The sequence below is a fragment of the Hermetia illucens genome, chromosome 1, assembly GCF_905115235.1.
Source record: "Hermetia illucens chromosome 1, iHerIll2.2.curated.20191125, whole genome shotgun sequence".
In the NCBI taxonomy this organism is placed as follows: domain Eukaryota; kingdom Metazoa; phylum Arthropoda; class Insecta; order Diptera; family Stratiomyidae; genus Hermetia; species Hermetia illucens.
In genome coordinates this window covers 45,403,087-45,416,222 of record NC_051849.1, presented here as the reverse complement: position 1 = coordinate 45,416,222, position 13,136 = coordinate 45,403,087, and the positions used below count along the sequence as shown (strand labels likewise).

General features: G+C 38.4%; 1 protein-coding gene across 2 annotated transcripts in view; it reads left to right on the top strand.

The window, feature by feature from the left end:
• Positions 1-13,136, top strand: part of LOC119646547 (all trans-polyprenyl-diphosphate synthase PDSS1) — a 213,702-nt gene that overhangs the window by 180,260 nt on the left and 20,306 nt on the right. For both annotated transcript variants that reach the window (XM_038047022.1, XM_038047021.1), the window contains 2 exons: positions 242-381; positions 8,954-9,095. In XM_038047022.1, coding sequence (XP_037902950.1) covers positions 242-381; positions 8,954-9,095 — 282 coding nt within the window. The remainder of the gene's footprint in view (positions 1-241; positions 382-8,953; positions 9,096-13,136) is intronic.

Here is a 13,136-nt window from a genome sequence, read left to right as displayed (position 1 = left end):
CCAACCATAAATGTGAGATACATCTTATGTTTTTTTGTAAGCAAATACAAATAACTGAACCTTCCTTTATTTGTCAATTTATGCTTCTCTGTGAAATAATGAATGATTTGACGTGAAGCTGGCGCTTGAAATTAGTTACTAAGTCATTTATCGATGCCCAATTTACCTTCAAGAGGTCTACAATTTTTATAAAATCTATCCAAATATTTTTCTAATACTCATCATTCCACTTTTCATCTAGTTACTTCTACAAGCTTCAAGCCAAATGGAACTGAAAACAATATCATCATATTATTTTGATGGACAAGGAAAAGCCCTCAGACCAATGGTAGTAATGTTAATGGCTAGAGCTGTAAATTATCACATGAATAAAGAGTCAGGGTAAGTAATAGTTTTAAGGTCTGTAAAAATTTAAAGTGGCCAGGTAAGAATCTGGAAAGCCTTAAAAGGTTTGGCGAAAAGGTTTCTGTAAAAAAAATATTTTTATGCGGTCTAGGCTTACCTTAATAAGGAATTCCAGACATCCCGGTTTTGTGCCGAGGTCCACCAATTCGATATCCCTAAAAGCTGTCTAGTGTCTTGGCCTACGCCATCGCTCCATCTCAGACAGGGTCTGCCTCGTCTTCTTTTCGGGTTAGATCATCCTGATCCATACGGATTAAGTGACCCACCCACCGCAACCTATTGAGCCAGATTTTATCCATAACCTGACGGTCATGGTATTGCTCATAAATTTCGTCGTTATGCAGGCTACAGAATTGCCCATCCTCATGTAGAGGCAAACATTCTTCGGCGAATTCTTCTCTCGCCAAGAGTTCGCACGGCCTTTGAAAATTTTAAAGGTAGCAATGGAGAAGAAGAAAGAAACCATCCCAAAAGATTCCGCTTTTAGGTTTAAGGAATTGAACGCCGTAGATGCCGAAGTTTAATAAAGTCTGCAGTGGACAGAGAAGAAATGATTTTTCCCTAAAAAGTTTCTATTCAACCTTTGTACGATTCAAACTGTTAATGCTGTAGATTTTCCCGCTTGGTCGGGCCATTTTCTCCTTAAAAGACAATAATGACTGATAGTAAATCATTATTTATCATTTATATATCAAGTTCGAGTATATTTCACGCTCTCAACATTTTCTGTAATTTTAAATAAAGTAAAGGTTGAATTTTTAACCTGACAGAGGTGATAGTGTAGGTCCTTCCTAACTAACTTGTGGTGGTTACCGCCTTAAAAAGTTATGGCGCCTCAAAGTGGAGCTATTTTCATGTCATAATTGTAGGTTTTTTTTTTTAAACCCACCCCGGGAGCGGGGGTGTAGGGATGATGTCGGGAGAGAAGCAGAAAGTTATCTCTCTCCGACTCCATTAACATGATATAGTTTGATTTACCAACTATTCACCGAAAGTAGAGAGAAAAATAAGAGTACGTACATGGAAGAGGAAAGTCATCCCTGTCTAACCCCGCTACAGAGTTGCGGCCGCTAAAATTTTACGGTTTTATATCGTTAATAAGCTTATTGGTAGGACAATTACCCTTACGATTCACAAGGACCATTATTGAGAAGAACTCCCATTCCTTCTGTGTGAATGATGGCGATAATTGTCCTACCAATAAGCTTATTAATGTTGTTATTAAAGTTCCTTTTGGGCCGCGGACGTTTTTAACGGGGTGACTGTAATAGTTCTTCACAGAGGGCAGTATCCGCGTTTATTTACTAGCCTTGAAGGAAGGGTACCTCCGGTTTTTCGTTTTATATTTTCTTTGAAACATAATTTTTTATGGGAGAAGGGTGATCGCTACTAGTTTTCATCAAGATTGAAGGTTCCCTTCTGTTTCATAACCTTGTCGTCTCCACCCCGCGGATGGTTTTGGAAATTCTACCTTTGCCAATCTTTTGGATGTATAATATTCAAATACGACCATTTCACATTTTTAAAGTTTTGGTTAAAATAAAATCTTATTAAATAGGTGTGTGTGTGTGTATGGTGAGGGAGAAGCTACAGCTTCTGAGTACTCAGGCCGTGTTGGCCCATTGTACCCGCCTCCCCCGTCTAACGGAATATTCCGGATTCGTTAACGTATCGCAGGATTTCCGTTAGTGGATGTGATGCTACCCTTCGCAATTGGAGAACATCGGCACCAAAGATCTGATGCCTGATGCGTCCATAGGCGGGGCACATATGCCCAGTTAGTGAATTATGGCCTGTCAGAATGCCCTATTAGATAGGTAGTGATAGATAATATAAATATTCTGACAAACCTCGAAGGAGACCCTAGTAATGCTTGATGATGTGGCGAAAGAAGTTAGCATAAAAATGAACGAAGAGAAGATCAAAATCACCACACAAAGCAGAAGAAAGACTCTCGCAAAAGACAACAACGAAATAGGCGAAATCAACAGGCGGATGAGACTTGTCAGCAGTTCTGAACACAACAAAACTAAGTTCACAATGTATAGAACCTTAAGTTAATCTGTCTTGTTGTGGCAGAGTGCAATCAATGCTTTCGAACATTGCGTGCTCAGCAGAATTTAAAGCCCAGTGAGGGTGAACGGTGGATGGAGAATGAGAGACAACAGTGAGAAAAGGCAAGGTAGAAGGTAAACGACTACCAAAAAAGACTCGAAGCAAATGGGTGGGCTCCGTGGACAACGGAAGTTACACACTGCTCGGTTTCCGGGAGACCAGGCACTGTCATCGGACTATAGTTTCATAGACGAATAGAAAATGGGCTTTATTATGGTTATGGGTCGTAAGGTGCCCCGCTTGTAAACACATAAATATTCTTCTTCAAATGTGCAAAGCACTCCTTGACTGATAGTAGGCTGAAGCGTATAGTAACCCATTACGAGAGTCGGGTTTAACGCAAAGAATCGCCGCAAAATAGAAAAGTTAGCTATTTTTCTAGAGTTTACCGATTTCAGAATTTATTGCAGTAATTTGCTAGCACCGCATACTTCATAGAAATAAGTCGGGAAACTCGAAGCTGAACCCTTCAGGTATGAAAGGTTTTGTGTATTGCTTACACAAGCAAATTTGAGTGGGCATTCATCCTATTTGTACCTACCTAACACGTAACCTTTATGTATTTAATTTGTCATACTATTCTTTTTAGTGTCCGGATAGCTGAGCGGTTTTAGAGCACAAGGCTGTCGTACGGAAAGTCACGGTTTAGATCTCACAGGTGGCAGTGGAATTTATATCGTGATTTGACGTCGGATATCAGTCGACACAGCTGTGAATGAGTACCTAAGTCAAATCAGGGTAGGGTAATAATCTCAGGCGAGCGCAATGCTGACCATATTGTCTCCTACAGTGTTACTGTAGTGTATCGTTACGGTCTTCAATGAAGTGCTATAACACACTTCAAGGCTCTGATCCAATTGGAGTTGTTGTGCCAATGATTATTATTATTATTCATTTTAGTATGATACTAACTTTCAAAGAATGCCGAAAATTTTCACAAAAGTAACAGATTTGATCTATAATAAATTTGTTAATAATAGTGAAATTTCCATCAAATTGACAAATTCTAGAATAAAATTAAAGGAGGTTCCTAGTCACTTGACAGGTATCGGTGTGGGGTGTATTCTGAGGCCTCACTACTGTGCATGGACCACCACATTTTTTCTCAGATAGTTGGGTTGGGTAGTTTCTGAGAACGGGTCAATGAAGTAACTGACGGTTTCGGACCCCCGCACTCCACCCCTTTGAAACTTATGTCAAAACTAATATCCGCCCCATAAAGTACTAACAGGGGTCTTTCATTTGATACCCCTCGTGACTATATTCGGTGAAAAAAAATTGTACGTAACCGCTCCCCCCCCCCCCCCCCCCCCCCCTCTTCCCTAATGTAAGGGACCTCTCCACCCACACATTTTATGTTGTTGATTCTTTTTTAAAAAATCTGAGCAGCAAGAAGAGCTTAACTGTAGAAGGCTGCAATATCTTATTAATATTGATATTACTAGCCTTCAACACTGAACCGAAGCTAAGCTCTTCCTTCGAAAAACCAGTCGCAACAAATCCCTGGCGACTGGGAATTTGAAAATGGTCAGAGTGCCAATGCGGGTTTACCGTGGTCAACCACTAGGCAACCCTGTCCTAAAGGCCCAAGGACAATTAGCAAAATTTACTACTCAAGTACGTTAAGTAAGTGAAGCTTCATTGAAGGGTCCAAAGTGATCCTCTCCCACATGCTATCTAGCTAGCACAGAGGACGGAATACTTTAGTGAAGCTGCATTTCGGTGCCGGCAGAACAGCACAAACATCTTAGCCATTCCTCTTTAAGTTTTTGGAATAGTTCTGCGCTAGTCGTTTACCATGATCAACCCAGATGGTCATTCTGACAATCCCCAAGAATCCAGTTCATTAGAAATACTAAATCTCCAGATTCGCAACTTATAGCAACTACCCGCGGTAGCCTCCCTTTTTTTTATTCGCATAGTATCTTGGATGGACCTCTGCCAATAGATAGATTCTTTTGTGACGTCTCGAAGCGTAGATTCGTCCTACAATGTAAGGTAATTTCTCCGTACTTTGTGAACATACGCACATACTATTCGGTGCTAGGGATCCCAACCAAATGAATTGATTGTCGACGCGGTGAAGGAGAAGGTTCAGTTCACTTTTTATAAATCAAATCGAAGAAACATTCAAAATGAAGGATTAAATTTCCGCAAAATAGTGAAGAACAAAGAATAAGAAACAACAAAACAAGAAACTCTCAAAATCCTAGCAAAGGTGGAATAAGTAATGAATTTTTATTTTTATTAAAAAACAAGTAAAAAGGAGGCCAATAAGTATCTTGTTTTGTTAACGAAAAGCTGATAAAACTACATGGATGAGCAACTTTCTTTCCTGGAGATGAAATACTAAAAGAGATTGGTAAAGAATTGCCAGCACAAGTTGGTTGAGTCTACAAAAACAGCAAATTTTACCAATATCTTTTATAAAATACACATAAATAGTGTGTGGAACTGCGTACACAGTTAGAGCACATGTTAATGAAAATAGTGGTTTCGGGAAAACTAGCAGCGCATAACGATGCCAGCGTACCAAAGAAGTGATGTACAGTTTATTAATAAAACTAGCTGAGCAAAATTGGGCTTCCCCGGTCTCTCGTGTATGCAATAGATCGTTTCAAATAATTGTTTAACTTTTTATTCAGGTTTTTTCGGAAACTATTGTAGAATTTACACTACAGGGTAATATAAAATTTACATAATCAATTAATAATAAGAAGAATAAGACGAAAATGAAGATGAAACTTAAATTGAAAGAGATAATTTCTTCAGTCTGCAGGAACAATTACGGAAATAACTTTTTTTTTAAAAAAATCAACACCGTCTCCATCGCTAGAAGTAGTTCTATGCTTTTGGGAACAACTTGTTCCCTTCTTCAGTGCCATGTATAGTCTGTATATCTCAAAATCAATTAAACCAGAAGATTTCCGTGGTAACACAGGACAAAAGTGAGGTGTCATAGTTACTCCCGGTTAATTATCGTTTTCATTCTTTTCTCTCTTGACATCTTCATTCACCAGGTTTTTTCGTTCTGAAAGATGTTTCGATCAAATTCAAGTAGCTTTAATCTGTTAGGACTCTTTATTTCATTGTTATGCCTACTTCTGCTGGTTGGTTCTTATCCCGATCATGTAGCATATTGACTTGAATTGGAATTCTTTCATTTTCCTTAAATGAGACCAGTGGGCCATAGGAGGTAAATATCCTGCCATTGCTCAAACTAGTTACCAAAGAAGTACATGAAAAAACAGATTTTTATTTGTTTTCCGAGTAATTTTGTACCAAATTTGAAAATATATAAAATGCCCTTGGTATATCCTTTTGGGGATAAAAGCTTACTACGAGGTTTGCTATAGAGTTCCACTTCCTTGTAATTTTCTAAACCTTTTCATCATTCTTATTGCTTTAACGATAGATATTCGCACGCTCATTGTTAAGCTAGAGGAACTTGCAAGGGCCCCTTCTGAATTAGCGCATCAATGTCTGCCCTCAGCAAGAAACTCAATGTTGTGGTGCCATGGGCTGCATCACAGAACACAAAGCCGGCGAAAAATCTATAAACTCCTCTATTTTGTAATCCTCCCATTCAATATAGTGTCTGGACTGTCATCTCTGGGAAATTTCGTAATGACGTTAGTGAAGCTGAATATTGTCTCAGTTGACCATACGATTTGTTTACTGCCTACCCACAACAGACTGACAACAGACGACCAAATACCAATACTATCAGCCAATAGCGAACTACGCTAGGCAATTGCTTCACACATCAGCCCAGCTTAGACAAAGTGACGTTCCACAACTGGTGGGAATTTGGTCGACTACCTTGCGGTAATTGGGATGAGTGGCATAACGCACTATGATCATGTCCGAAATAGAACATCAACGATCGATATGTGGAAAAATTCCGAGAGAGACTTATTGGATGGTATAGGGATGGAATTTGCAGTGACTAGAACACATTTGCTAAAGTTGTTCTGATCATCGAAGTTGTTAGAAAGGAACCAGAAGGTTGACCGAAGCAAGGATGAGTTGATATGTTAGATGGTGTTTAATAATCTGCCGATTCCAAAGCGGATAAAGGCTAAAGGAGAAGAAAATCGTGCTTATTGCTTTGGTCCAATTCCATATTTCAGAATCCAATGAAAGAAAGATAAATTTCAATATGAGGTTGTGTTAAATTTTAATTTTTTTATTCAAAGATTTAAATACAATATTTAATTGGGGATTAAATTTAATATGCTTTATGAAATATTTATAAACTCAGAGTGTAAACTAGCTTCGAAAACTATCTACTAGCTTCGATACTATTCAGTATCATATCAACAACTGCCTAATGAATTAATTAGCCACTTCCACATTGTTGAATGCCCAATATAACGACTATTAACCATGAAAGAAAGAAAGCGGAAACATATTTTTACATATTTTATCCAGGTAATTTCTTTTCTGAGAAAATATTGCTTCGTCACGTAAACAAAGTTACGTCTTTCAAAACATTGTTAATCTGGAAACCAGCGATACCTTTGTCTGCGTTACTGTTAAAGCCTTCCTATGGGTAAACAATAACGTTATTTATGGTCGTGGGTGTTTTTTTCCATTTGATATCCAACAGTTTTTCACCTCCAATATGATCTCAATGTGAGGGTCAATGAAAAACGTATGAATTTCTATGTATAAATGGATTAGGTTAGCGATTGATGATGGATGCATTAAATCGTGCAACGAACTGGGTGAAATTTTTTAGGGAAAATTATGGATGTAGGTTTTTACTGGATGGAAGGTTGAACTTCACTTAGTGATAAAATTGTTTTAAACAACTTTGTCACTGAAAGGTAATAACATACAACACTCGTTACTCTCAATTATAATACAATGTAATGCAATACAATGTTTATACTGATAAGTGGTCACGACCTTCTTATCAATAGACACATTATATAGTAGAGAGCCATGTGCCATTTTATTTTACGCACTATATTTCCTTACGTTCTGTTTGCTATTTACTTTTTGTTTGTTATTTTAATGAAAATCAGGTTGAAGGAAATTGTTCCTTAGCTGCAGGTGTTAACAATCTTGGTTAGTATATAAATTTTCTGATGCCTAATTATCATTTTATTATAAAAAGATGAAGCTCAAAGTACTGTTGTACTCACCTCTCAATATACAAGTCATGCTAGTTGTTTCTATTTTAATTGTACATAATTTCATCTATAGCGTTTAGTTCATAATTTATGCTATCATTTTGTAAACCCTCCTGAGCTACTAGATTTTCTGCGGTTTTTTAACACCATTAAGTAGTCAGTCTTTCGTTCGACGTGTTGGCCTCTTTATCTTTTCTCTTGATTCCTTGCTTAGAATTTGTCGAAAATTCTTGCTGATAACACTTCAATCTTACTTTGGTAGGACAACTTGCGGCGGAGTCTAGATCGCTGCAAAGTCGCAAGGAATTCCCGAACTGTAGTTTTCCTTTCTCTCGCCTTCATTGTTTGTGATGGCTTTAATCTCTCTATGCTCACCTGGCCTGAAGTTACCGGCCATTCACCACTCTTCAACCACTCTATCCATCCTGCTCTTCCTTTATCCACTTTTATCATTCGTCATCTTGTTCAGCATGTGATTAGGCTCTTGATTCCCTTTATAAAATTCTAGCTAACTTGCTTCCCTGTTACGTTCCTTCCTGACAGTCTTACCTGCCTAGAAACCAAACAATAGATTTTTATCCCTCTCTGCATAATTTTTAACAAAATTCTCGAAGTTCATTGTCATTAACCCTACACAAAAGTGGTAATCATTCGCTCGCTGAGCATTACCGATCTTTTTCTCTCTTCTCTTTTTGTTTAATTTGGCCACCTTACAGCTAAAGAGCAGTATGACTTGGTGAAACGTAAATTCCCTGTTGCCACCCTATTAGATTCATCAGCTTCATGGCCAATTGACTAAATCCTCGGCAAAAAGTTCACCTTATCCACGCCCGTTTTCCAGTGTATTCAGATGGTTCGGTGGTTATAACGCTAAGTTGCCGTACGGAATATCGCGGTTCAAAGCTCACTTGCGACAGTGGGGTTTATATCATAATTGGATATCAAATACCAATCGACTCAACTGTTAATGACTGCCACACGGAATTGTATAACACACATAACGCCGAAACTTTCAAACTGCCTGTAAGGAGCCCTTACTTCATTTCTACCCCCCCTCCCCCCCCATTCCGAGACTATTTCAGTTCTATAATGTTTCACAGGTTGGTCTGCTATATCCTTGCTCATACTTTAATTTTAAATGTAAGCGCTTTTATTTCTACTCCTTCTGGGAACAATATCTAGAACTGGATTATTTCGGTTTATTCTCCTTAAATAAATAAATAAGCAATATGCATTTCCAATGAACCTAAATATCTTTGTTTAACATAATTTAACTTATATTTTTGTTTTAGGAATTTACTGGAACGACAGCGGCAAATTGCGATATTTGCTGAAATGGTTCATTCAGCAAGTTTAGTTCATGATGATGTCATCGATAATTCAGATTTTCGTCGAGGGAAACCCAGTGTCAACGTATTATTTAATCACAAAAGGGTAAGAAATCATTGAGTTTTACATAATTTGTTCAACTTCGAGAAACCACTAAGAAATTTTTAGATTTACCTGTCGAAAAATAATGCACCCGGAACAACGAACCCTCAGCACCCTAAACACTGGTCTGTGTAAATAGTTTTCGTAGTATCTCACAACAAAGGTGATCGCAAGTAACTTGTCCCAAAGTGACTGACATACACGATCACCGACTGAATCTAAATAAAACATAGTTTTTAACGACTGACTTCATTACCACAGTCAATGGCAACAAACTGCCGAAAACTGTGCGAAAAAATTCAGTATCTCGGATGAACACTATCGGTCAACTGCGCCTTGGAATTGATTCACTGGCATTCTTTGTGATCTACGCATAAATTCCCCTTTTGCTGTCTATGGCTGAGTGCTAGCTGACTACCAAAGACCATGATCAGCGCCTCGCGGTAATGGAGATGAAGATGTTTGCTTGATCAATGGCGGCACAGGGTATCGTCACATAGTGACCATATCTGCAATTGAGTTGTATCTATCAGGGAAAAATCCAGAGACCCTTGAAAGATAATGATTTTTTTGAGGATTCAGAACAAAATTTCAATATTAAACGAAAATCAATACCAACTCTTTCCTGTTTGTTCCTGTTTGCAGATATTAGATAACAACTACAAATCATTTCCGAAATATCTGACATGCTCCCATATTCAACCATTCTCGATGATCAAGGCTTTGAGAATGTTCGCTATTTTATATTGTGAAGTGAGATTACGAAGCGCTACAAAGTTTCTCTCCAATTCATGTAGCCATGGGTAGATAATATTGAAAGTCCAAGACGGTGGAATAAATGCAATGTAGAATTTATCCTGCTACGGTTTGCAAAACGTTTAAATTGTCTTGGAAATGATTTTCTGTATCTAAATCTTAGGCAATGTTGGAACAAAAATTTACAATGTAGACGAAGAGGAGATTTTTAACAAGCGATTATATCTGATTGTAATTACGCGGTATTTCTAGCGATTAATTATTTGAAATAATAAAACTTGTTTTCCTATTCGCTAGTGTTGACTTTTGTTTTGCAAATACCGATATAATTTGTTCCAAAGCAATTATATTTTAATAATCGGAGAGGGGAGAACTTAATGCTCGCACAACATCATACGATGCCTTTTATTTACTCCTGCGAGGCAATCCTTTTCAAGGCTTCATGTAAATCAAGACTTTACTAAAATCAGGTTGGCATCTGTCTATCTGTTACCACACATACTTTATTCAGAAATCATTCTGCCTATTAAATAAGATTTCGAAGGCATTTTAGAATGGTTGAAAGGAGAACTCCGCTCTAAATCTAACAAAGCGGGTATGGGATAAGAGATCTCTATTACTACTTTCTGAGTCTGAGAAGACGGGAAAAGACTGTTCAGTAATGCACACTTCAAGAATTCCCAATCTGAGAAATTGCAAAAAGTCATGATAATTTCCATATAGATCTTGGCAAAAATTAAAATAAGGGTAAGAGGTTCGAGAGGCTGGCCGTTTCTGGCTCTAAACAAAAACTTCGATAAGAACAAAAACTTCAATTTCAAAGTAGTTTTCTAGTCTTTGCATGACTTTATGGAATGTTCCACGGGGTATAAAAGGGCCGAAGGTCCGCCCTCGTAGTCAGTCTAGTTCTAGAGTTAGAACAGATCTCGTCGGTTGTAGATACGCCTCGAATTGTACCAATTGAAAGAATTCTATAACTAATTATGCAATCTGGTTATATAATTTAGTGTAAAATACTTACATGAAAGTTATAGAACGTGTTTTTATCTAGTGCTACGCAATCCAATGATACGAGTTATGTACAGTTATGTCACTGGGTTTTACGTGGGTACCTTTCTCGTGGACTTAATCCCACGGTCCTCTTAAGAAACGGATTGATTTTGTGACCACAATCAGAGCCCCGCCGGAGTAAGCTACGACGGTACCAGTTTATACCAAGTGCATGGCTCAGCATTCATATTGGTGGATGCAAGACTTGCCTAAATCTCTACAGAACTAAGGAGTATGGCACCCGTGTTGAAACGCAACACCACGCTGAGACCCGAAGGTCTCCGTTCGCTTGAACGCAACCACAACTCCCATGAAGCTCCCACTAGGGGGCCAACCGAAAACAACCGAGCTGAACGCACAGACGATACGAGTTCATCTGAAGTATATGAATTCAAGGGCTATCCCGGTTCCCATGGTACCAGCATACCCCTAGTAAGGTTTCATGACTATTGCCACTTCAAATGAGTCCCCGTGCAGACTCGGGCCTGATCGCCCTAATTAGGCCTTTGGAGCATCCGCCTACTGCATCACGGTCGGCAAGCTAATGTGATACAACGTCTCCCGGTGCCACCACTCGGCCAGTTGGTTTTGGTTCGGCCGACCGGATTACCGCTCCGTCTCCCTCCCCGCCACCTCTGAGCACCACGAGCTATATACAGCAAGAACATAGCACTATGTGTAATGAGAAAAGTAGAAGTATTCGGTCCACGTCACAATATAAAACATGTAAAACAGAGTGATGTGCCGACTTCCAATATCGTTATATGAACATTCAAGAAAAATTCTGAAACCACTTTAGAATATCTAGATATGGTAAGAAAAATATGATCCATAATTGTCAAGATATTTTAAATAAGAAACCAAAAATTGACAATCGCTAGTATGTCAGAATAAGTCCTCTTCAAAATGTAGCGTATTCAAAACAGTAATGGGCTTATCTGATATCCTGCCTCCTCTCTCAAACGGGCAGTCTATGACGGACGAGTGCGTGGTGGTGCCCTACACTTCATTTAGGCGATATTGGCCAAACACACCTACACGTCACTGTTGTCGGTTTCTGGTAAAGTGTTTCAGCTCCCCCAGGACTGTTCGAGAGGCACTAGTTATTTCAAGAGTAATCACGGACGTAATCATACATTGCGGTTCAACCATCTCACGCAGAAACAGAGAAAAGCGTTTTAAAAATAATCAGGATCCTCTGTGTAAAACAACTCTTTTTACTCTTTATTTATGAGGCCATGTTTTTTTTCTTTCTCGAAGCATCTGTATGTTCAATTTTTGCACACAAAATTAACGTCTCATTCAGTTTTTTCAGCTATTATTGGATAGTTTCCAACATATCTGTCTAGAGTTTGATTTCCCCTTCCGTTCATAAATCTCGGACACAAGCATGTCTTAAATAACAATGCATAGTCAGACGATTTATCTCAGGAAAACTGCGTCTGGAATCATGCTGTGTGAGATTGTAATTAATTCTACCATGCATTTTTGGCAATCTTTTGTTTTTGCCACAGATCGACATGCATATGTGTTTATATATCCTTTTTAATCATTTCCATCCAATAATATGTTGTCATTCTTTGTTCTTCTTTTCTGATCCTTATAAATTCGGATTCCTATCATGGACCTATTTCGTTTTTTCTGCTAACATGTCAATTGACATATTATAGTTCCGACGGAAGCGGATGTGGTATCAACCTAAAGGGTCCTGAAGTAAAACACATTATTAGAGCTGAGCTTCCTAAGCATAATATACTAATAATATACATTATATTATGTTATTCTACAAACTGGCATTATGTCGAGCAAGATAGAGGATGAAGCCCTTCAACTTGACGGTTTGTTTCGAGTAAATTGTAGGTGTCTTTCAGCCTTCTTTACATCAGCAATTAACTAGAGTAGCCTCTGCGTGGCTGAATTGAATCAGCACCTCGCATCTGCAGTATTACGCAATACTAACTCTTTCTGAGAATTGCATTTTCGACCAAGTTAAAAATAGAATTTATGGTGATCTGCCTTTGGGAAAATTACACTATCGATCTGGTAGGTTTAAGGTCAACACCTCCCAAAGTATATAGAAGATATATGAATCCATAAGATTTTACTGCGTCTGGAGGTTTACCAACTTCAGACACCAACATTTTCCAGTGCGACTGGGCAAGGGATAAGATACTTCCTTATAATCCAATTACTGTATAATTTGAAGCTAAGTTGAAACCTTGGCTTATTCGAAGCCAT